Source organism: Heterocephalus glaber, unplaced genomic scaffold (genome assembly GCF_053883595.1).
Source record: "Heterocephalus glaber isolate CG9 unplaced genomic scaffold, H.glaber_assembly_v1.0 deba00000347, whole genome shotgun sequence".
NCBI classification, from domain to species: domain Eukaryota; kingdom Metazoa; phylum Chordata; class Mammalia; order Rodentia; family Bathyergidae; genus Heterocephalus; species Heterocephalus glaber.
The window spans coordinates 41,842,693-41,868,411 of record NW_028258143.1 but is presented as its reverse complement, the minus strand read 5'-3'; the positions used below and the strand labels follow the sequence as shown (position 1 = coordinate 41,868,411).

General features: G+C 31.2%; 1 protein-coding gene and 3 pseudogenes across 15 annotated transcripts in view; 3 read left to right on the top strand and 1 right to left on the bottom strand.

The window, feature by feature from the left end:
- Slc4a10 (solute carrier family 4 member 10) overlaps nucleotides 1–25,719 on the bottom strand; it is a 308,057-nt gene that overhangs the window by 265,206 nt on the left and 17,132 nt on the right. For 3 of the 15 annotated variants that reach the window (XM_087199480.1, XM_087199472.1, XM_021265623.2), the window contains exon 2: nucleotides 13,707–13,747. The exons of the other annotated variants lie outside the window; for them this stretch is intronic. In XM_087199480.1, coding sequence (XP_087055606.1) covers nucleotides 13,707–13,727 — 21 coding nt within the window. In that variant the 5' untranslated portion in view covers nucleotides 13,728–13,747. The remainder of the gene's footprint in view (nucleotides 1–13,706; nucleotides 13,748–25,719) is intronic. 15 annotated transcript variants of the gene reach the window in all.
- LOC101723749 (endoribonuclease LACTB2 pseudogene) lies at nucleotides 1,553–2,695 on the top strand (annotated as a pseudogene).
- On the top strand, nucleotides 16,548–17,259 carry LOC147829929 (uncharacterized; annotated as a pseudogene).
- LOC147829928 (thiosulfate sulfurtransferase/rhodanese-like domain-containing protein 3 pseudogene) lies at nucleotides 17,893–21,889 on the top strand (annotated as a pseudogene).

Below are 25,719 nucleotides of genomic sequence, written 5' to 3'. Positions count from 1 at the left end.
TCTTTCCTTACACCAACACTGCCTTGATTACTGTAGCTTTAGAAGAAGTCTTAAAATTAGGTATTAAACATCTTCCAACACTGTTTTTGTTTTTTTTTTTACTTTTCTAGGTCTTTTGTACTCGTACATAACTTTTAAATTTCAACATCCAATTCTTCATTTATAGTAAGTATACATAGACCTGAATTTTTATATATACCTTGTGTTTTCTAATCCTGCTAAATTCAAGTACAAGTTCTAGGGGCTCCTAGAGATTTCTTAGTATTTTCTCTGTAGATGATCATTTCATCTACATATAAAGATTTTGCTTCTACCTGGCCAATCCTATACTAATTGTGTCATTTTATTGCCAGACTATTTTGGTTTGGGCCTAGGTTTCAAAGTTTAATGGACAGATAAAGAGTAAGCATACCTGCCCTTGTTCCCCACCTTAAGAAGAAAGCATTCTATCTTCTCCATTTATATAAGGCATTCTCGCTGGAAGTATGGAGTACATATCTTTAATCTGTTGAGAAGGTTCTGTTCTACTTCTAGTCTCCTGATAGCTTTTACCATGAACAGCTGTGGAATTTAGTCCAATACTTTTTCTCCAACTAGTGACAGGATCATATGGACTTTCCCTTTCCTCTGTTAAAATGATGACTTTTGGGGGTGGATCTTCCAATGCTGAACAAACACTGCCATCCCTATAATAAAACCACTTTGTACATACTGCCAGATCTGACTTCTAATAGTTTGTTTTGTTAAACAAATTTCTATCTATGTTCATACTTTTTTCTTCTATTATCTTTATCCAGTTTTAGGATCAGCACAATGTTGAGTTCATAAAATGAGGGGAGAAGTGCTCCTTCTTTTTTCTGCTTTAAATGTTTGATATAATTTATCAGTTAAAATGTACACAAGCCTGTTATTGTCATATAGGTAGGTTTTCAAGCTAGGAATATACTTTCTTTAATAGGTGCTATTCAAATTTTATATTTCCTCCAGAGTTAGTTTCATTAATTTTTCTTCCAAGGTACTTCTTAGAAGTTGTCAAATTTATTTCAAAACAGATTTTTGAAATATGCTTTCTATATCCTTTTAAATTCTGTAAAATCTGTGGTAATGTCTCCTAGATCTTGATATTGTAATTTTAAAAATGTATAATTGATATTGTGTAACAGAAAGAAAAGGTCTAAAGGAGCAGGGGAAGTGGGAGGGGTAGGGGAAAGGAAAGAAGGGAAAAGAAAAAATATGAGAAAAGGAAAAAAATGCAAAGAAAATCTTTGCAAATAGGGAAGGGTGGAGGGGGTGAAGGGAGGGCAGAGGAAGGGAAAAAAAAATAAGAACCAAGATACTCATGTAATGGTACAAGATCCCAATTATGTATGTAAATGTTTATACCTAAAATGTACCAATAAACTTAATAGGGAAAAAAAAAGAGTAAAGTGAACACACATGTAAATGACTGCAGCTGTTCTCTAACAGTGATGAAGTTCCTTTGTCTCCAATCAAGCATCCGGTTACTTGCAAGGCAGGCACGGTCCCACTGAACTAAATCCCTGGCCCCTTCTTTCTTTTTTAGTAAGCCCCTCAAAAAGTAGATGCAGTTCGGAACTGGCGTGTGAAAAGCTGAGGTGGAGATGGCTGTTGTGCACCCGTACATTGAAAGGCTGTCCTGTTGGGTGGTGCGCGTTTTAGGCTGTAATCCTGGTCCTATGACCCTGCGAGGCACCAACACCTACTTGGTGGAGACCGGCTCCAGAAGAAACCTCATTGACAGTGGAGAAACATCAATTTCAGAACATATCACCTATTTAAAGCAAGCTCTGGTTGAATTTAACACAGCAATCTAGGAAATCCTAGTGACTCATTGGCATCCCGATCATTCTGGAGGCATAGGAGATATTTGTAAAAGCATCAATAATGACACTGCCTATTGCATTAAAAAACTCCCACGGAATCCCCACAAAGAAGAAATTATAGGAAATGGAACACAACAATATATTTATCTAAAAGACTGAGATGTGATTAAGACCGAGGGAGCCACTCTAAATATTATATACACACCTGGCCACAGTGGTGATCATATGGCTCTACACTTAGAAGAAAAAAACGCCATTTTTTCTGGGGATTGCATCCTAGGGGAAGGAACAACTATATTTGAAGACCTCTATGATTATATGAACTCCCTAAACCTGTTATTGAAAGTCAAAGCTGATGTTATATATCCAGGACATGGCCCAGTAATCCAAAATGCAGAAGCTGCAATTCAACAATATATTTCTCACAGAAATTACTGAGAACAACAAATTCTTACATTCATTCATGACAATTTTGAAAAATCATTTACAAAAAAGGAGTTTGTAAAAATTCTTTACAAGAATGTTCCTGAGAATTTACATAAAGTGGCTGAATGTAATCTTTTCCTTCATTTGAAAAAAACTAGAAAAAGAAGGAAAAATATTTAGCAACATGGACCCTGACAAGAAATGGAGAGCTGTACTTTAGTTTCAGCTTAGTGAAAGCTTTGATTACATTTGCCTTTAGAAGATGGTATGCTTTCTTCTCTTTGGACTATTTATAGATGCTACAGAATGTAAGACTTCAAAACTAACCCTAGATATACTTTAAAACCATGCCATATTTTAAAATAAGTAAGTTACTTTTTACACCTATAGTACAGGTTATCTAAACTTGGTCTTATAATATTTTACAAAAAAATCAGAATCTAGTTTATCAATTTTATATGGATTAAGTAAAATGATTACTTTAAAAATAATAAAATGTGTGTAATTTATTCCAAGTAAAAAATAAAATAAAAAATAAAATAAAAAAGTAGATGCAAATCACAGGTAAAATGTCACTGAAGGATCTTCCTTAACTTAAATTACATTCCTTAGCTTTTGTTATTCTCTATGTCTCTCTGGTTTTCTGCAAAAAATGACACACAAATCTGTTCCCTTTTCTCCACTCTTCTTGTGCCTTAATATGCTTTTGCTAATTCTTGCTGTATCCATAGCTATCTTTAAATATTTCTCCCTCTTATTTGCTATGAATTTTCTTCTAACTCCTCTTTCAAATCTCATAACCCATTACCTTCTTCTTTTTCCCCTAGAAAAAAATCAGACTTCTCTACAATAGTGCCTGGTTCTAAAAGCCCTCCATAGATACTTAGGAGGCACATTATCTATAATATAAAAATTAAAATATTTTAACTCAATATTTTTTCTGAACCAAAAAAAGTGAAGCAAATGTGTTGTTATTAAAGGGTAAATGGGTTTAGATTATTTAAAATGGTAAATATTTCCCTGATGCCTAAATATCTACTAAGCTTTTATCAAGTTAACATCACTTACTAATAAGCTTTTCTTTGTATATCCTATTTGGCCCCCTACTCACTGGTCCCCATTGAAAGTATACAATGTACAGAAATACATGACAAAGGAAACTTAAGAGATACTAATACCCTTTTCTTCTTAAAATAACTCACACTCACCTCTTTGATACAATTATTTGTAAAATCACTCCTTCTACTGAAGGGAAGTGTTATAATCATATAAAATCCTTCAAAATTTAAAAATGTAGTAACCAGTTTGGCAATAAATGATGAAGTTATATTTAATCTGTGTGTGTGTGTGTGTGTGTGTGTGTGTTTGTGTGTGTGTTCGTTCCTAGGGACTGAGCCCAGGGCCTCACACATGCTAGGCAAGTGCTTTACCAACTGAGCTACATCCTAGGCCCTGAAGTTATACTTAAAAGATTTTCTCCCTCTAAAAAGTAATAAATAGGATCTCCTAAGTACCAACTTAAATGTATTTCTTTCTCTTTTAACTATTGATCTTATATCTGTAAAAATGATAAACTATTGTAAAACATAAAACCACATTTAAATATAATTAAAAACACCTATTCATAGGAGTTTACTATGACTTTGACATTTTAGTTACAATGCACATGGATGATTACTGTCAAATGGAAGATGAAAAGTCAAATAGAACACCTTAGAAAAGAAATTACATTGTTAATCTTCTTAGGCATAATCTAACAACTGTAATGCTATTTTCTGATACAACATTATTTCATCTTTTAAAAGTTTCAGAGGAAAGGAAATTTCAAATATACTTCAAGTTTTAAGTATGTATTATAAATTATGCTTCTAATTGAATAGTATAACCATGTACTCACTGTTTTGCTTTAAAGTTAATTATTTACAGAAAATATGAATGCATGTTATATTTAATTTTCATGTAGTCATTCACTCTGAAATATTCTCAGAAAGAATAGATCCCAATTTGAACTAAGAAAAATAGACATCAGGACTTGTTTTTAATTTTTAATATAGAATAAAACTTCTGTATTATCAACTAGAGATATATTTTAATTTCAATATAAACTGGTATTATAGAGAGACTTGCACTTTTGGAAATGATGAATTAAATATTTAGATCACCCCCTAAAATCCTTTGCATGAATGATCTATAAATAACATCTTTCTAAACACGTAGAAGAGCTTATGAGACAGTGAAGAATTACTGGGGAAACCAAACAGATTAGTTCAGCATTTGGTGCCACTTGCTGTCTTAGGCTAACATGGTCTGTTTTATAGGCTAAACACTTCCAACACAGCCTTTTGGAGTACAGTGATAGAAGAAAATCTGGAGCCATAGAGTTGTGATTGAGGTATCAAAATGCTGTGCCTTGATAGTGGAATGAACTGAAAGTAAACAGTATTCACATTGAGTTCTATCATGTACTCCATTATTTAAATAACACAGAAAATCTCAAATATTGAAATGAGATTAAACTCTGATATGTGTTAGGTCCTGGGTTCGATCCTCAGCACCACACACACACACACACACACATAAATCGTAAACCTTAAATTGTTTCTATGAATAATTTTATAAAGACATTATTCAACTCAAACCTAACCAGATCAAGGCTATTTGAAGTTGTAATATATACAGTATAAGAGCTACTATAAATGACAGGCAGAAGAAATGGACCTACCAAATAGCCATGCAGAAGAATTATCAGGGATGAAATATTTTAAAGAGATACAAACTGTGCTTGCTACAGTTGTGGAAGTAAGAGACAAGCTTAAAATTTTCAGCAAGGAACTAAAACTAAAAATTATAAAAAGTAACACAGTAAATTATCGAAAGAATTCACTAGAAATACAGAACTAAAAATCTATCATAAATTAAGTCCTCAGTGGATAAGGAATCAGACAACGAAATTGTCTGGAAAAAAAGATGGAGAATGGGTCTATAGAAAACACAAGAGATTGGGCGATATGGATAGTATGATAAAGTTTAACTACACTGAATTGAAGTTCCAGATCAGGAAATAAAAGTTAAAGAATTATTTGAAAAGATAATTGCTAAGGATTTCCCAAAACTAATGAAAAGCATCATGTCATAGATTCAAGAAATCCAAAAAGACTTTGAAAATGAAACCAAAAAAAGACAATATACTAAGAACAATAAATCTCTTTAAGATAGTAAAGAAATCTGCACACATATGCCAAGAGAGACTCTCTTCTAAATTAAAAAGTCACTTAACATCTAAAAATCACAAGTGGCCTTCAGGAAAAAGAAAAAATAAATAAATTGGGCATGGGTTTACCACTAACAGAAAAAAAGCAATGTTATTAACAATTAAAACACTGTAATTCACTATATCGGCCTTAAAGATTACATTCTGGCCCCTATGTCTATTACCATTTCCTATTTTAGTTTTTTAAATTGTCTCTTTAATTTCATAGAAAGATCTTATTTGATCTCTATGTCAATTTTCAACTAACAGAAACATCTTTAACAAATTTATCTACTATCTACCATAAATGTTACAATCATATCACTTATAATGGAAAGTAATGTATATACATACTTCCTTCCAAGAGATGACCCTCTTCTTAAGTGTGGATTGAATTTAATAGAATTTAATTTTTTAATATTTAAAAAAAGAGCATGGAAAGGATAAAATATTAACTTTACAGTGGAAAAAACTGGGAAGCATTAACATAAAAAAGTGATCGAGATTAACACCTGATACGATGTAAAAATTAAGTCATTTTACCTCCATGGTGTTCTTCCCAAACCTGATAATCCCAGTCCGATCACGTACAGAACATGAGACAAATTCAAATCAAAAGACATTCTACAAAATACACGACCAGAACTCTTAAAAACAATCAAAAAATCAAGGTTAGGAAAAACAAAGGAAAAGAAAGGTCTGTCAAAAATCAGAAAGGACTATGGAGACACATGACTACTAAATTCAATGTTACATTCTAGATAAGACCCTGAAACAGAAAAAACACCACTGGTGGATAAACTCATGAAATCTGAATAGGATCTATGCTTTATTTTTATTTATTTCTTTTTTTGGTACCAGGGATCAAACTCAGGACCTTGAGCTTGCGAGGCAGGCATGCTGCCACTGAGCTAAATACCTGGCCATAGGCTCTATGATTTAGTTGAAAGTAATACATCAGTGTTAATTTCTTAGTTTTAACAAATGCACTATGAATGATGTTAATATTAGAGCAAATGGGTACATGTTAGATGGAGACTCCTTGTATCTTTCCATCTCTTAAGATCTAAACTTGTTCCAAAAATAAAAGACCAATTTTTTAAGTCATTAGACTAGAAATAACAAATTAAAATACCTGTTTTAAAGCGTTACAAAAATGGGCCTAGTCACATTACAGACCAATAAATTTAATGTTTTAAAATACTACACATGTAGGAAAATATTTTTCTGAACTTGAATAATATACAAATATTAACAAAGATTGATAAATTGGACTAAGTCACAATAAAAACTTCTATAAGACACCACAAATAAACAGGCAAAATAAATCCATAATATAATTAATAGAAAAAACATTAGACTCTATAAGAAGTTCACGAGAAACTATAATACGACAAAACTATGAATAGGTAATTCACAGATGAAGAGATGATCAATACGCTTGAAAACATTTTCTAAGAAAGAGTTTTAAAATAATCACATTTTTCATTAGATTGACAAAAAAAGTTTTTATGATATCACATTTGGGGAAATTCATGAAGTAATAAAAAACAGAGATTACATAAAAATTAGGTCAGCAATCTTAAAATCAACTTTTTAAACAGCTAGTAAAAATTTTAATGTAACTAAATTTTAATGTAACATCTCAGTTATCCACTACAGAGAAAATACATTAATTTTTCACTGAGGCGATATTTACAAAAGGGAAAACTGAAAACAACTTATCTAAATACCTATCAATAAAGAAAAGGTTATAGATTGTGGAATATGACTATGAGCTATGCAACACATAAACAATGAAGTAGATCAATCATCAATATGTGAGGATCTTAAAAACACTTTAAATAAAAAAAGCAGCAATACACTGCTATATTTGGAAGCACCTACATTATGTACTCTCTGTGAGTACATGCCAGATCTGGAACCATACTCATCAAACTGATAACCATGATTAATTCTGTGAAGGATCATCAACTGAAATCTTAACGTTTAAACTTTCTACATGTAAATTACCTGTATATTTCTTTTTAAATATTAGGGTTTCCTTATTTTTAAAGAATATTTTGGTCATATTTATCAATTATTACAGTCTGAGCAACAACAATACTCCAATCAACATCACACTAATCCCTTCAAACCTCTTCACATGGAAATAGGAAGCTTATATGAGAAATTGAAATCAGCTCTGCTGAATCCTTACTACTCAATAGTAAATACTGCATGTTTTCAAGAAATACTTGAAAGATAAATAAGGGAATAAGTGACCACATAAAATATCTGTTTCACCCTCAGTTGAGGAAATGGGAGAACTTTACCATTTCAGAGTGACAAAAACAGTTGACAAAATTAAGATGCAGGACATCTGTGTGCTAGTCTTGGTTTTTCCATTGACTTACTGCATCATGTTCAGATCACTTAACCCACTAGTTGGAATTTCTTCATAATTTTTTTCTGAAACATATTGCTGCCTGCCCTACTTACTTCACAGACATATAGAGAGGCAGAGGCAGAAATGAGTTTATAAATAAGGTAATATTTTGTAAAATACATAGATATTATACAAATAGTAAAATAACTTTGGAAGAGCTTTTAAAAACAGCCATTACACTATTTAACAGAATTAACATCATTGCTTTGCAGAAAGTACGGGTACTAACAAAGCAGTTCATAAAACTAGTCTCTTTTCTCTCATTTAACTTCTTTAGACTATGATATCTGAATGACAAAGAGATTATATATAATATATACAATCCAGAAAAAACAAATTACCAATAGTCAAATTTTAAGAAAATGAATCTACAGGGAAAACAATTTGAAAGAGAATTACTATATGGGTAAATTTGAATAATGTCATGCTAATACTTTTTATTTTTAGCTCAGTCAACCTCTTTCATATCTAATAAGAACACAAAAGATAACTAAGCATTCTATAACTATGGATATTTCCATCTTCTTCTAGGTGTTCTTTTCTTAAAGACATTAATTTGTGCATTCTATTTTGGCTTTGAAATTAATTTGAAATTTTGGTGAGCATCTACTCTACTTTAAAAATACAAATTATTTTGCATTAAATGTTCTAAAATAATCCTCAAACATAACATTAAAAAATGACTTTTCTCACTACTGCTATGTAAATAAAAGTGAGACTTATGCATTGACTTAGACATTTCATCTTGATTATCAATTAATATTTCAAATTCTTTGTGCTTTATCTCTTCATCTAATTCAGGCATCAAAATAAATAGGTTACTTTTAGTCACTCTGACAAGTTGAAACACCTAAAATTAATGTATTCAATTATTTGAGAATTACAAAATTATTAAACATGATAGGCATGTAAATGTTGTTACCTATACAAGAATATCTGAGGAACTACCTAGTTTCAAAGTTAAATTAGGGTAATTTGATTTCTCCCAATGAGAGAGCAACCACAACAAATTTTGTTAACAATTTGTAATTAAGAAGATCTTGTATAATCATTCCAGGGAAAGAAAAGGTTGATGTTAAAGCATTTTTGCTAAAATCTCTTAGCATAAAAGTTATATCACTTCTACAAAAATAGTTTCTATTTTAGAACTGTGAATAAATGAGGAAAATGTTATAAACTATGCTGTAATAAAACTCTTGCTACCTAAGATAACAAAAATTCCAGAAACAATCTGTACAAAACGAGGGAGGATTTCAATAAATGTGAAATGTTTTTATATCACAGTAACTAAGCTTTCCATGAGCATTTGTCAATACAGTACATATATCAAAGATTAAAATATCTATGACACCACTGTGTCTAATTTTGAAGAAATTAATTTAATGTACAAAGAAGAAATCATTTGCAAAATTTTAAATCATTATCAGGAGTGCTGATTACAAAATATACTTATTTAGATATTTTAAAACATGTCCTTCAATCTCTCATTCACATATAGAACTTTCAAATCAGTTCATGGGTTACACAAGGATTAAATTGAGCTCTAATCTATATATATAAAATTTTCCACACTATCCAAAATAATAGTGTTAAAATTATTAACTTAGCCTGGTGTTTTCTGCTTCACAGCATCTAAATATTTTCCATTCATTTGTGATGCATAATTCAAACTGGTAAAAACAAGTTAAAGAGAAAATTTTGTATTGACTTACTTTTAGCATCCTAAAAATCAATTTGTTCAAAGGCCTTAGCAAGAAAATTTCAGTTGTTCAAATTGAAGAACATCACAAAAAAGTCTAGCTAGTTTTAAGGGTATTAAGCCAAAGAGTCTAAATAGAAGGCACTCTAAATTTTCATTATGAACTGTAACTTTAATTTACTTGTATACATCTCTAATCTAATTCTGGACCTAACTCCTATGGAAGCTTAGTGTATCTAATTAGCCTCTTTATAAATAGATCACAAAACATGGACTTTACACCAAAAAAGGCCATTTGCAATACAAGCAATAAATCTTTGAATACAATAATTAATTCTGCACATATTTCACTATTAAACTCAGTAGAATTTTAAGATTTTGACAAACTTATTTCCAAGTATAATTTAATTGAAACTGAAATAATCGTATACATTAATATGAGTTATCTGTATTGAATTATACTATCACCTTTCCCTGAGTTGTTTCCTTTCTCCTATCCATGAGTAAATGCTTATTAGTATTAAGGAGAGTTTTTTAAATTAATTTTATTGGTACACTTTAGGTATATAATATAATGACATTCATCATTGGAGATTTGTAACTTTACATAATATATCTTGATTCTTATTTTTCCCCATTCCCCTACCCTCCCTTCAACCCCTCCACCCTCTATATTTACAAAAACTTTGTTTCCATTTTTCCTTTTCTCATATTAATTCCATTCCCTTCTTTCCTTTCCTCTACCCCTCCCACTTCCCCTTCCCGTTTGCACCTTTTTTTCTATTTCACATTATCTATTATACCTTTTAATCCTTATTTACACGTTCAGTTTCTCACACCAGAGAAACTATTCGGTATTTACACATGTGTGTCCTATTTATTTCACTTAAGAGTATTGCCTAGAAGTCAACAAAGGCAAATAAGAATTAAGATGAAGTTTTCAAACACACCCTAATATTCAACAAATGTTTATTACTCATTATTTTGATTGGCTCTCAGATTTACATAAAATTACTTTCCTTGACTGTCCAGCTACCACTAAATTCTTTGAGAATATTTCATTTTTTAAAACTTTTAGTTTCTTGAAAATATGACTGAATCCAAACAATATGATTGTGTTTTCTCCTGAAAGCTTTATCCAAAATAAAGGTGAACTCTTGTATTTTTACTCATGTAACATAAAACAATTATAATGGTTTTTGAGAAAGAAATATGAAATTAGAAAGTCAGATCAACATGAAACAATCACTAATTCGTTTGCGAAAATCTGAAGTGAAAATCAGGATGAGGATAATAAGAATTATACGCTGCCTTCCTATAATATATACACATATGCATATGTGATATGCACATAATATGATATATGTGTATATATATCCCTGACTATATTAGCCATGGATAAATATTATCATAAGAAGCTATGTAGCATGAAAAATATTACTGATATATCTGAAATTCTTTTTTTTTTTTTTTTTGGTACAGGGGATCGAACTTGGGTCCTTGAGCTTGCGCAGCAGGCAGCGAAACCACTGAACTAAATCCCCGGCCCCTGAAATTCTTAATAAAGCTTCCATGAAAGCCCATAGTTTCACTGTAGCATATAAAACTAAGAAAAAAAATTATCAAAAATACCCCAAGTCCTTCTCATACATGGATGCCAATAAATAAAACGAAATAGTCACACCTGGTGTGACACTTCTATTTCTTTTTTAAAGAAAATTTATAGGTGAATATTGTATAATCATTCTACCTTTAGAGATAAAGACAGTACCTTCCAATTCTCTACTGCTTCTGATTATTAAGTATTGCTTCTGAAATCAAAGGGTTTCTAACACACTAATGTCTCATCACTCTATGAAGTATAAGGTAGATTAAGATCTATTCCTTCTTAATTTACTGTCACCTTATTGTAATGCCAAATTATAGTTGAAAGTGTTCCAAATTTGTAAAATAAATTTCAAAACAACATACTGAGATTCCATCAGAGAAATCAAATAATAAATTGAGAAAAGGAATCCTTCTATATTGTTGGTGGGAATGAGACCTAGTAGAACTACTATAGAAATTAATATGGAGATTACTCAAAAAACTAAAAACAAAATTTCCATTCGACACAACTATTCCACTTCTAGGCATCTTAAAGACATCATATTAGTGATATATGCATACTTGTGCTTATAGTAGCACAACTCATAATAGGTAAACTTGAAAGCAGCCTATATGCCCATTGACAGGAGAATGGAAAAAGAAAATAGAGTATTTATGAACAATTGTGAACTACTCTATCAAAAAGGATAAACTTGAATCATTTGTAAGGAATGGAACCACCTTGAGACCATCTGCCATATGAAATAATCACACAAGTTTAAATATCACACAGTTTCTCTTAAATGAGAAACTCAAAGTATAAATAAATAAAAGAGCAAAATAAAAGAGATGATAGGACAGAGGAAGACAGATCTTTTGCATAAGGGAAGGGGCTAAGAGATAGAGGTAAGGGGAGGGAGGCGAGGAGAAGGGGATGTAAAAAGAACTATTACGTGTTTTATACCTGCGCCAACTCCCCATGATGAATGTAATCATTATGTACTGCAAACATGTACTAATAAAAATTAAAATTTGAAAAACAATTACATTTCACTTTGTTTCATTTGTACATTTTTTTCTTTGAAGAATGGTGAACCTGGATGGAAATTTCTATTAGAACTTCTGGAAGTTTGAGACAGTTTATCTGCAAGATATACCCCATAAAAAATCGTAAGGCCATATACACTATAAAGGATATTAATTTCCTAGCTCAAATAAGGCATACTTTAATTACAGGTGTGAGTACATCAAAATGTTGGCTGATTCTGAAACCTTGAAAAAAATAAACGTTATAAAAAATCGAATACTTATATTCTTTAAAATCCATTAATGGAGTTAATACAAAAAACAAATTTTCTTAAAATAAATAGACTTAACCACAGATGTAAAACAACTTTAATGCATTAATTTAGTAGTTGTTAGTCTTTGTAAAACATCACCTTGTCTTCAGTCTTTGATAGTAGTATGTATCTAAACACTCTGGAAGTATACACCTCACTTTCTACATACACAAATAAACATCTAATAAGTGCTGTTAATAAAAAGGTTAAGAGTCCAGAAGCAAAGAAGAGACTGTCTTACATAGCATATGTAAACTAAGACATTTTAAAAGGTAAGACAATAGTCAAGAACATTTGTACAGTCATCATAAACATGAATCATACTACCCTAAAGCCTTCAATCTATTGACTTAGACAGTAGATGTTCTACCTGAATCAATTCTCCTTAATTTGCAATGAACAAGCATGTTTTCAAATGACTTCACTATAGAAAAAATGCAGACAATAAAAACAGGAAAATATCTGAAATGGAAAATATTCAAATATACTACCTTACACAGAACATATCAGTTATAAATACAAGAATCAGATACAGTTAACAGCCAGTAGCTTGACTTCAATCTGATAAACTATTTCACTATATATGAAACAACTGGTTATTTTGCTATATATGAAATTACATATCTTTCCTATGTGAAAATATACTTTTTAATATCAACTTACATTTGGTTGCAGCTTTTCATATTTATATATAAGTATATATTACACTTAATATATATTTATGAAAAGTGCATTTTTACATTTTTAAGTAACTGCCAGTCAAAATGAACAAAAAATAGTCACAGGCACTAAATACTTAGTAGAATAAATAATTCAAATTAATTTTCAAATTATTTAAAGAAAATATATGTTCATTCTGAATTTATATTCAATAAATGATTGATTTTTTCAAATATTACCTTCCCAATGTTTTTAAATGTTAACTATTATCAATAGGAGCCATAATAAATAAAAGCTTTTGGACTTTTGCCTTCTTCAAGCTGGCTGGTTTCTAATCATTTCATACCTCACCAGCACATACTTCAAAAGGAAATTCAGTAGAAATTTAAGCATCTATCAAACTTTCTAATAAACATGATTTAATTCATAGAACAATCAGGTGCGTTAATAGAAGGTATTAATTTTATATTACCTTTTCCGCATGCTGTTTCATTTCCACCAGCTTTAGAATACCTACAAATATTAAAGGGAGTTTTGTATAAAATACAGATCTACAAAAATGAGTAGAATTGAAATATGAGTTCCAGGAGATGATTTCATAAATCAAGAATGCAATATTCCAATCCAAACTGAAGAAAACAAAAACATTGAACCAAAGAATCTTGCCTTCTCTGTAATAATCTTAGCAAAAGGTAGAAGAAACCACAGGCTGAAACAATTGACTCAAAAAGAGAATCTAAGTTAAGGATGAGTCTTATTTATTTGTACAGATCTTATTCTGCCTTTAATCATGAATCATCTGAATACAGATAATACTATTAAAGCAGTTCAAGTGTTTTTTAAACCCATAACAAGACTTTCACTGTAGCTCCCTAGGTTGGTTGAAATGCTACTGAATTTTTCTTCAGATCTGGGAATCTAACTGAGGGTCTAGCACATGCTACCTGACTACTGCATTTCTTCAGGGCAGGGGAGTTATTTCTTTACCCCCTCCCTTCTTGCTCTGTAAAGGTAGTCAATGTAAATGAATTAATTCAAAATTCAAATTCACTAACCATACATAACCATTTATATATTAATGCTTGTCCTAAATTTCAATTGCATTTTGCCAAGTATTTTTAGAGCTTGTTTTCCAAGTACTTTTTAATGTAAATACTTGTATATAAATTATTGAAATGTAATAACAAAATCATTGTTTAATGGAACAATCTGAGATTCAGTTAACTTTTTAAGCTTTCCATTCCATTTCAAGATATATTCTGAACCAAAGAAAAAAATCAGGAAAGGAGTTTTCCAAGAAAAGCTGATTCTGATGCCAATGTAACCATGAAAGTTAAGTGGTACAATTTAATCTAAAATATTTGGTTTGTTTGAAATCAAAAAGGCTCCTTAGCTAACTATATATCTTTACAATGACATACATCACTACCTTAGGAGCCAAAGACACATAATAAGCCTTTTCTGTCCTCTCACAGACAAGCCAACCATCCATCTTCAAAGACAAGGCAAATCTGCTAACACAGATGAGAAAGATGAGGAATACTGAATTCTATTGCTAAGAGAGTTGATGAAGTTTAAGTGAGTGGAAACAAATAGAACAGGGAAATAGAACGGGATAGGTGAAATTATAACCTACAAAATTAACTTTGTGAAAGGTAAAGCTATGATTAAGGGTAGAGCAATATATTTTAAATAAATACCATACACTTACAATTTCCTGAAATATTGAGATAACTTCATGGATTTTTTTCATGAATAAAGTGGATAAATTCAACAATTATTTGTTCTTATAAAGATTTAGCAAAATATTATATTACATTATATAAACTGGAGATCCGAGTTCCCTTTATTGACTAACACTACGGTCAAAACTACTTCTAATGTCAGGCCAAGAAGACTGATATTATTTAGATTTTATGATAAACATTTTAAATGGTATTTATAGTCAGGACTGAGATAGAACTATCAATTCATAATACCATAACAAATGTGAAATAATTAATGCTGTATAACTGTTACTAAATTACTCCATTTAAAAATGGGTTAAGCCTAATCTCAGTGCTTAAAAACTAGTTTTTTTAAAGCCACATAAATACAAAAGGCACAATTATTAGATTAAAGCATTATGAGCAGGATTAAAATCATAATGTTTTTAAGTAACAACATATAGAGAGGTCTACCAGGTTCACTTCTGTCAAATTTGTCACCTATTAGGATCTTTGGGCACTTCTTCAACATGATTTTGATGACACAAAAGCTACTGGATAGTTCAAATATGAATGCTAGTCTCTTCATAAGGAATGATCTAGCTAAAAATATTGCATATAAAAATCATCTCCATACAACAAAAAATGAGGGTGTATCATAGACTGATACATAGTAAGGCTGAGGAAAAAGGTAAGACATTGAAAAAACTTGTTAAGTGGGATTCGTTCAATTTTAATCTGAAAATTTTTTTAAATGTCTGTGTTTTTTTAGGAGTATGGAAATTATTTCATTCATTGATTAAAGAAGCCTGAATAAATAAATAAAATAAAGGATGGATAATAGGAAACAGGGAGATAGATCTTTTGCAAAAGGGAAGGGAACAAGAGAGAGAGGGTAGATGTAAACAAGAATTAAAATGTGTTATGTACACGTGCCAACTCCCCATGAGAAATGTAGTAAATACACTGCAAGCACGTACAAAGAAAAGTAAAATATTAACTAGAAAAAATACATAAACAATAATGAAGCCTTAAATTTTTCATAGTCAAAATGTTATCTAGTGAGTGATAGGTCTAATCTGCACTTGCCCCCCAAGTTCCCAGAGTGGCTGCTCCCAACTGCCTGAGCTCTGGGAACAATCTCAGCCCTGTTGCCACCTCACACCACCCCCCTGCTTTATTAGGCACAACAAAACATTAGCCATTGTTACAGTAACCATGTTGCCACACAGCTGTTTCTATTCAACTATTCTCACTCCTAGAATCTCAAGCTTTCTCTTGCCTCACTCCACCTAAGACCATCCCACTAACCTCCTATAATCCTCAGTAAAAACCCAGATCGATAAATTCTAAATAGACTCTCCTTTGGAGATACTCCAGGAGGTCTACCTGGGAACCCCCAAATTAAGGGTGGCTGTGTTCTTTTACTTGGTTGCCACCATTTACCTAACAGTGAAGATATGTAATGATGGGATAGAGTGAAGGCACTGTATAAAGGAGACAGGTATACAAGAGATAAGTTAATAATTGTCTTATCCATCATTTCAATGATACCTCTAGTAAGGTGAACTAAAGAATTTTTCATTCAAAGTGTTCAATGTTGCATTATGAAGTACTATTTTTTAAAACCACTTCATAATAATTCAGACTTGATTTATTACCAGGGAAATTATATAAGAGAAAATCCTTACGAATATAATGAATGTGGAAAAATCTTCAATCAGTGTATTCTTACTAGTCATATTCATACTGGAGAAAATCCCAGTGAATGTAGAAAGGGCTTCAGCCACAATTTGTCTCATACCCAACCTCAGATAGTGCTCACAGGAGAGAAACCCTATCTATAAGTGTGATGAATGTGGAAAAAGATTCAGCCAGAGAATACATCTTACTCAACATCAGAGAATTCACACAGGGGAAAAACCTTTTATATGCACTGAATGTGGGAAAGCCTTCCATCAACATTCTTCCTTCACTCAGCATCTGAGAATCCATACTGGAGAGAAGCCCTATAAATATAATCAATGTGGGAAAGCCTTTAGCAGCATCACAGCTCTTATTGAACATCAGAGACTTCATACTGGAGAGAAACCTTATGAATGTTGTTTTTGTGGGAAAGCCTTCAGCCAGAGAATGAATCTTAATCAACATGAAAAAACACATACAGGAGAGAAACCCTACAAATGAAATGAATGTGGGAAAGCCTTTAGCCAGAGTGCACACCTTAATCAACATATGAAAATCCATGCCCATGAGAAATTATGTGACTATACATGTGAGAAAATTTTAAACCATAGGCCTTCACTTAGCAGCATATAAGCTGTGGTGGGGTAAACTGAATTTATAAATGTGGAAAATTTTTATCAGATCTTTCTATTCAATATCAGATTATTCATTTTGGAGAGAAAGTTTATAAATAAACTTCTAATGCATAGAAACCAAATGTATACTTTAAACTAGTAACATTATCTTCCTAGAAGGGGTTACAAATAATGAAAGTTATTTTATAAACAAAAATATATTGAGCCATGGTCCAAATCTGATATAAAACTTTTAAAATAAATCAACAGAAATTCTGTAGCAAATAACTATTATTATTCACATGTAAGTTTTATGTTATGAAGCTTTGAAATTATATGAACATTAATTAAAGGAGTGTTGTATTATCAGTTACATAAACAAAGTAAACATAAAAGAGCAATAAAAAAAGAGTAGCAAGGTCATGAATGTTAAGGGAAAATTGAATAAATAACACAAATTGGAGAAGATTAAAGAGACATGATATCTAAACACAACATGGTATTCTGAAATGTATTAGAATAAAAAATAAGAAACATTAGTGGAAACTGCTGAGAGTGGAAAATCTATGGTATCTTAATATATATGATACTTTAGTTAATATAATTGCATCAAAAACAGCTTCCTAAGATTGATTAACTATAGTTCTGTAAGATGCCCACATTCAGGTAAGAAGGCTGAAAATGTATTTGGAAACTCTGTACACTATTCCTGCAATTATTCTGTAGGTGCTGAATTATTTCCAAGTTAAAAGTTTAAAAAGTAACAAAATGAGTATTTTCTTTCATATTTACTTTCTATAATGTCTAAGCTACCTTTAAAAAACAAACTATTATAATTAAGAAAACATATTTTATTATACTTCCTAGATTATATTATTTAGTATACGTATACATTACTTGGATATTTCAAGTTATTGAGCAACTATAATTGAATTAATGATTGTGTGAATTATGCCTATAAAGCATAAAGCCTTTACTATAATGATTTTCTTCTAAAGCAAAATTATTAATCCAATAATAATAATATTGAAACATTAGTGTAAATAGTATTATATATATGATTGATTTCCACAAATCTGTAAGGTAGATACTATTATTACTAACATTCCTGTTTTATACACAAGAAAAGTGAGACTTTGAACACGTACGTAATTTGCCAAAATTAGCATCTACTAATTAGGACAGTTAGGACTACCCAATGCCAAGGTCCAAGATCTTAACACTTAATATCTACTAGCGATGCTACCTAATATATCACCCATGATATGTATAAGTAGTTCCACACACTTGATTTTGTAAGAAAGGCACAAAATCATCTAAAATTGAACTCTGTTTTCAAGAATCTTGAGGAAACAAGTTACATGGACGTGCATCTCTGTCTAGAGGAACTAGTTGAGATTTATAAATATATGTATGTATACAATATTGTAAAGTAATTCATAATGCTAAATAAATAAAATGAGTAGTAAATACTTAATTTTCTAACCTGTTACAATTTGTTTTAAAAATTGTTCTCTTTGTTTTATACCAAAAACAAATTCTCAAAGTTTTATATACATGAGAATCACTCTAAAATGCTAGATTCCTGGTACTACCCTTTGATATTCTCAGCCTATAGACTTAAATAAAGCCTGGAACTTGTGTTTTTAACTAACATTCCTGCTCATTATGATACAAATGATACTCATGTCAAAGGTTTTCAATAATTCCTTTATTTAGGAAAAATAAATACTAACTTTTTGTATGTACTAGAAATATTGCCAATTTTATGATATGTTCTGACAGATATTTATATGTTAATGTGGCACAAATGCACAAATTGCACTTAAAGTTTATTTTACATTAAGCTATGTTTGGGGGCTATCTACATGCTGATGAGATTGGTTTGTTGTGGGTTTTTTTCATTTTTTAATCATATTTTTATTTCTGTGCAAAACAGAAGGCTTTCGATTGGCTTATGCTCACAGAATTTTAAATATCAACAGAAATTCATCACTTTATGAACAAAGCAATATGAATCTAAGAATAATAAAATATGCTTCCTAAGCAAAGCCATGTTCTGATCCCTTGTGCTAGTAGGTATATACCTACCAAATTTTAGCTTTCTGAAATCTAAGCAGGTCAGTCATAAACTTTGATATCAAAGCTTCATTAATCAAAAAGAGCCATTAAAAATAGCTTTCTTCAAAATTTTTGATTTGTCAGAATTAGCAAGAACAAACAGAGTTACAAAAGATGTTGTAAGTACTCCAACAACCTAACATACTCAATATGCAATGGGAAAATTCTGCTTTGGAAGCTTAGTTATTAGATCCTTAGAGCATAATTTTCATGATGAATGAGAATCTTATTGATCCCAGTGCAAAAACTTTGTCATTGATTCAAAGCTATACAAAGATTCTTAAGCAATAATACATTATCACCACCAAACTAACTCTGTACGTCAATCTCTATTTTTAGAGATTTTTAATCTCTATTTTCTCTTCTGAAATCACATCAGAAGTAGAGAATTATTCAGAATTCAATCTTAACTTAGGTTCTAAGATCAATGTCAGAATCACTACACAAGTGGCACTTCGAAATCCAGAAGTGATAGTGCACACCTGTAATCCCAGCACTCTGGGGGGCTGAGGTTGGAGGATCACAAATTCCAGCCCAATCTGGGCAACGTATAGAGACCTTGTCTCTGAATAAATAAATAAATAAATAAATAGGCTGCGGGTGGGCAGGAAGGAGGATGGGTGAATGTAGCCCAATATGAAGATTCTGGGTTCTAATTCCCAGTATCACAAAAACATGTGAAACTAGGAGGGAATATAGGACCAGGGAAGTGATTGGTGGGTGACCAATGTGAATATACAAATCTGCCAAAATTCAACCTATTAAATGTATAACCAATACACACTAATAAAAAATGCAGGAAAAAATTTTAAAAGGCACTTGAAATTTTGTGTCATCTTTCATATATTGCATAGAAATTCTCATTGAAAGAAAAAAAAACATGAAACACTGTCATCAGATATTAAAGATATAAATACATGGTGAGACAGTTCATCTTTATGTTTTAAAAGACTGAACATCATCAAATAGCAATTCTTTCCAAAGAGTTATCTAAATTCAAATAAATCCCTGTAGGCTTTTTATGGAAATCAACAAGGTGATTTTAACATTTATGCAAAAATGCAAAGGCCCTAGAATAGCCAAATCATTTCCGAAAAACCGCAAAGCTGAAAGAGTTGTACACCTGATTTCAAATTTTACTGCAAAGTGTCAGTATACAGACAGTGTGGTATTAGGGTAAGAATAAGCATAGATCAACTGAACAGACTTGAGAACCCATTGAAAAAAAGATCACTATACTGAAAATCAATTGACTTTCAACAAAATTGCCAGAAAAAGTCAATTTTTCAACAAATGGTGTTGGGACAACTAGGTTTCTCTAAAGCTCTTCTGTAGTCCCCCAAGAAAGAACTTAGACTCATATGTAATGCAATATACAAAAATTACACTCAAAATGAATCATCCATTTTAGTATAAGAGCTCAAACTGTAGAACCAGAAGGAAACATAGAAAAAAGTCTTGGTGACCTTGGTCTAGGTAAGTTTTTAGATTCTACAGCAAACACACAATCAATAAGAGGAAAAAATGATATTTTAGACTTCCTCAAATTTAAAACTTTTAAATTTCAAAAGTCACCATTAAGAAAGTCAAAGTAGAGTTCAGATAGTGAGAAAATGTTTGCAAACATATTTCTGACAAGGAATTGTATATAAAATATACAAACAACTTTGCAGACCAATAAGCAGATAATCAATTTGAAAAATAACAAAAATTTGAATAGATATTTCATCAAAAAAAGTATATCAATGGCCAGTAACCAAATGAAAAGATGACCAACATTCTTAAGAAAATGCAAATCAAAACTACAAAAGTAAACCACTTCACACTCATTAGACAAACTGTATCAAAACTTTACCAAAGAGAAATAAACACATATGTCCATATGAAAACATATACATGAAAATTTATAGCAGCATTATTCCTATGTCAGGAACTAAATGATTATAAACTACCAATACATAAAATGTCAAATATTTATATGATGTAATACTTTCTAGCAATAAAAGAGGAACAGCTCTGGAAACTGTGTTCTGCGATTTGAAGTCAATAAAGGAAACCTGCCATATTTTTTGTACTATTTCTAAGGATGTCACTTACAAAGAACTTAAAAACCTGTTGAGGTCCAAAAATATTATGCTAATTGATGTTAGAGAGAAATGGGAAATTCTTGCATATGGAAAGATTCCTAGATCTATCAATATACCATTGCATGAAGTAAGTGAAGCTCTACAGATGGGCTCAAGAGACTTCAAAGAGAAGTACCATGAAATAAAGCCATCCAAATCAGTCTAGTGTTTTCCTGTTTAGCAGGAGTAAGAAGCAAGGCAGCTCTGGACACAGCAAGATCTCTGGGCTTTAATAGTGCTAAACATTATGTTGGAGGATGGAAGGAATGGGTAACTTATGAATTTTCAGAGAAGAAACAAGGAAATTAAATTTTAGAATGCATGTTCTTTCTTTGTGCACATGCAGCCTAGGACAATGAAATGAATATAAGAGAAATCCAGACCTGACAACAAAGGTTAATGGTAAGGGGATTCTATATAAGCCACCTACTTGTTCAATCTTTTTCTCATCTATAAATTGAAAATAATGCCCTCCCCTCCCCCCAGCTGATCATTTTCAAAGGCTACTGAGGATTGAAATAATGGATGTGACTTGCTCTAGAAATGCATGTTTAGATTCTAGGAGTTAATTTTTAAGTAGTTTGCACAGTTCAATAGTATTCCAAAAGACTAGGTTACTTGTAGTATCTAGTCTTGTGTGGCCATTTGGGTTAATACAGGTTCTATTCATCAAAGAGGCTATGAACTTGACAGTAGATTAACAAGTAGACAACCCTTAAGTCAAAAAATCAAGAATCTGGGATCCAGATTTGAATGATGAAAATACATTAATATCATCCAAAGACTCAAGGCAGTGTTGTGACCAGAATAGCATTGACACAATTTACAATTTAAAAAATTAAAATTAGTATGATTAACATGGGGCTAGCAATCAGAACAATGGTTACTTCTGTGGAGGGTAGATTAACTAGTAGAGGGAAGGAGAGAACTTTCTAGAATGATAGAAATATTCTGTATCTCAGCTCAGTTATTGGTACATAGGAATCTATGTTTTCAAAAGTCTCTGAAGTAAACTCAAAAATTGTGTGTTTTTTAATAAGGATACTTCAATCTAAAAATAATGAAAATAGAAAAATGTCTACAGGTAAGTGAATCTCACTAGCATGGGTATATTTCTTTGGAATGTTAAGTCCTACACTTTTGTGCTAGTACAACAGTAGCAAAATAAACCAGTGCTTTATCAGAAAATCTAAAAAATAGAAAAATAAAAGAGGAACAAATTTCTGATACATGCAACAAATGAACTCCAAAAAGATTTCACTTAAGGAAAACCAGGTGCTAAGGACCATTTAGTGCACAATTTCACTTATATGAAATGTCCAGAAAAGAAAGAGTTTTAGTGACAAAGAGCAAATCAACAGAAATAAAACAGCCATTGCCTAGAACTAGGAGGGAGTGTTAATTGCATATGGGCTAAAAAAATATGGATGGCACTATCAAATGTTTTAAAACAAGATTATAGAAATGGTTATACAACTCCATAAATTTACTGAAAATCACTGGATTGTACACCTAATGAGAGAATTTTTATATTTATGTATAATATATTATATATCAAACTATTCAAAATAAAATTAAATTAATAAAAGAAGAGGTTCACCAGCTACTGGATGATAATTGACATGACCATATGGATTCATAGGACTTGATTTATGTGCTTGTACTGACACATCTCACTATCATTAAAGAGTATTCTACATTAGCTGAAATTGGTTTCTTCTTTCCTAGTTTCAATAATATTAGAAATTATGACAGCTAAATGGTAAGGTTATAACTTTTAATCTTAACAAGGCTCTAAATCCATTGAAGAGTGATTAAAATAATATAAAATTCTGCCTAAAACATTACATGCTTTATTGGGTTGAATTGTGTCCTCCTAAAAGAGGTGTTGTAACTCTAGTATCTGTGAATGTGACCTAATTTGAAAAGGTCTTTCTGGATTAATCAAATTAAGATGAGATCACTAGGGTAGACCCTAATCAAATATAAACAATGTCCTAAAAAAGGAAAAGGAAACTGATGCAAGACTGCCATAGAAAGGCAAGGGCAGAGACTGGAGTTATGCAGTTCAAGTTTTTAAAAATGCCTGGGGTTACCAGATGCTGGAAGAGGCAAGGAAGAATTTTCCTTAGAGGCTTTGGAAGAAGCATGCTGAAATTTGATTTCAGACTTCTAACCTCCAGAACCATGGGACAATAAATTTATATTGTTTTAAGCCACAAGTTTGTTTTACTTTGTTATGGCAGACCAAGAAAACTAATACACAGCCCATCTTGAACATCTGAAAAAAGGAAAAAAATAAGTGAATATCATAACTTCAGTATAAAATAAGAAATCAATTATTATGAACATACTTTTTAAAACCTTTCACTGATACTTTTGGAAAAGTTACTAATGACCCTAGAATTAAATAATTGCTGATTATTTGCAGTATTTAAGATAGTATGCTGTGGAGTATTAAACTCTTTTAATGGTGGGAGGGGACTACTTTTGTGTATTTAATAACACCAATCAAGTGACTCTCCTGTATGTTTTCATTTTCATATCCTTTTGTGGTAGCATATAGAACAAGGATATCTACTTACTGAACTGATAAATAAAATTTTAAATAAATTTTTGGTGGATCGAATCACTTAAAAAACAATTTGCCCTTGCTTCACATTTCAAAATACTGTATGTAAAACATTTCCAAATCAACTGATATATCATTAACAACATTATCTTAGCTTCAATGTACAGTTAAGAACATTTCCATTAACCCAAAAATTTCCCTCATGCTCTTTTGCAGTTAATAACCATCTCCAGGGCCGGAGATTTAGCTTGCCGCCTGCTGCGTAAGTGCTAGAACCCAAGTTCGATCCCCGGTACTGAAAAAAACTCCATCTCCAGTTCTAGGCAACCACTATTTGCTTTCTGTTGATTTGTGTCTGCTTTCCTTTTGTTTTGCCCATTAAAGTATGTGAAGAAGATATACCATAATATTTTATTAAAATTGTCTTTAAACATCATAAGATCTTTTAAGAAACTTACTATAAAATCATATAAAATGGTTAATAATTTGGAGATTGACCTAATATATATACATCAATATAATACTTTATGAGGTTAGGCCAATAATGACCTTTAAAAACTACTGGTGATTAAATAGTGAGGTTTGATGGTTGTTAAAGTAACTTCTTTATTTTTTAGCAGTGGTAGGGATTGAAGCCAGGATATCCTGCTGGTTAGGCAAGCACTCTACCACTGAGCCACATCCCCAGCATAAAAAGTAACTCCTCAGAAACTGAGTTGCTTCAATGTTTCTTATATTGGAGTTTAAAGTGTATCAAGGGAAAATTGAGAAAGATGATTTGGAGAAAAAAATAAGTTGACCCAAGTAAAATAGGTATTTTCCTCTTTTGAACATATAATGTGCTGACTTACTCTTTCAAACTCAGCTTTGAAGATAAATCCTAAAAGACTTCTAGGTCTACCTCTAGGTGTAGTTTGCTAAAACCCTGAACAATCTTAGCAGTATCTTCTCAAAGAGAATAGATTTAGTGATAAAGAATACCTAAAGAATGTGTGAATGTGGTTATTTTTCATTTTTATGGATACACTATTTGCTTTTTTCATGATTTATATAAAAGTGACTGATATACCCACAAAAAATGTAGACATTCTATGTCATAAACATAAGTTAAGAATAATAATAAGAATGAAAATGAGGAAAGGGGATTTAGAGATGGAGAGACAAAGATGGGTGGGAAAAGGAGGAAGATTTGAAAAGAACCAAGATACATTATGTACATGCACCAACTCCCCAAGATGAATGTAAACTTCATGTATTGCAAACATGTACTAATAAAATGAAGTAAAAATATGACAAAAGCTGATTTATACAATCATTTTTTCAAGTCCTCAGCCTTCTCCCCATTAGCAATAGAGATAAATAAGTAAATAATATCTTACTGTTTTTTGTAAGTTTTTGAGATAAAATTCACATAGCATATAATCCATTATTATAAATTCAGTAATTTTTAGTACATTCATTGTGGTGCAACCATCATCACCATCTAATTCCAACATTTCTATCACTTCAAAAAGAAACCCTATAGTTGTTAGCAGTCACTTCTAACTCTCCCCTATGCCCTAGTTCCTGGCAACCACTAGTGCACTCTGTGTCTCTAAGAATTTGATTATTCTGAATATTTCATATAAATATAATGATATAATATGTGTCATAGTCCTTT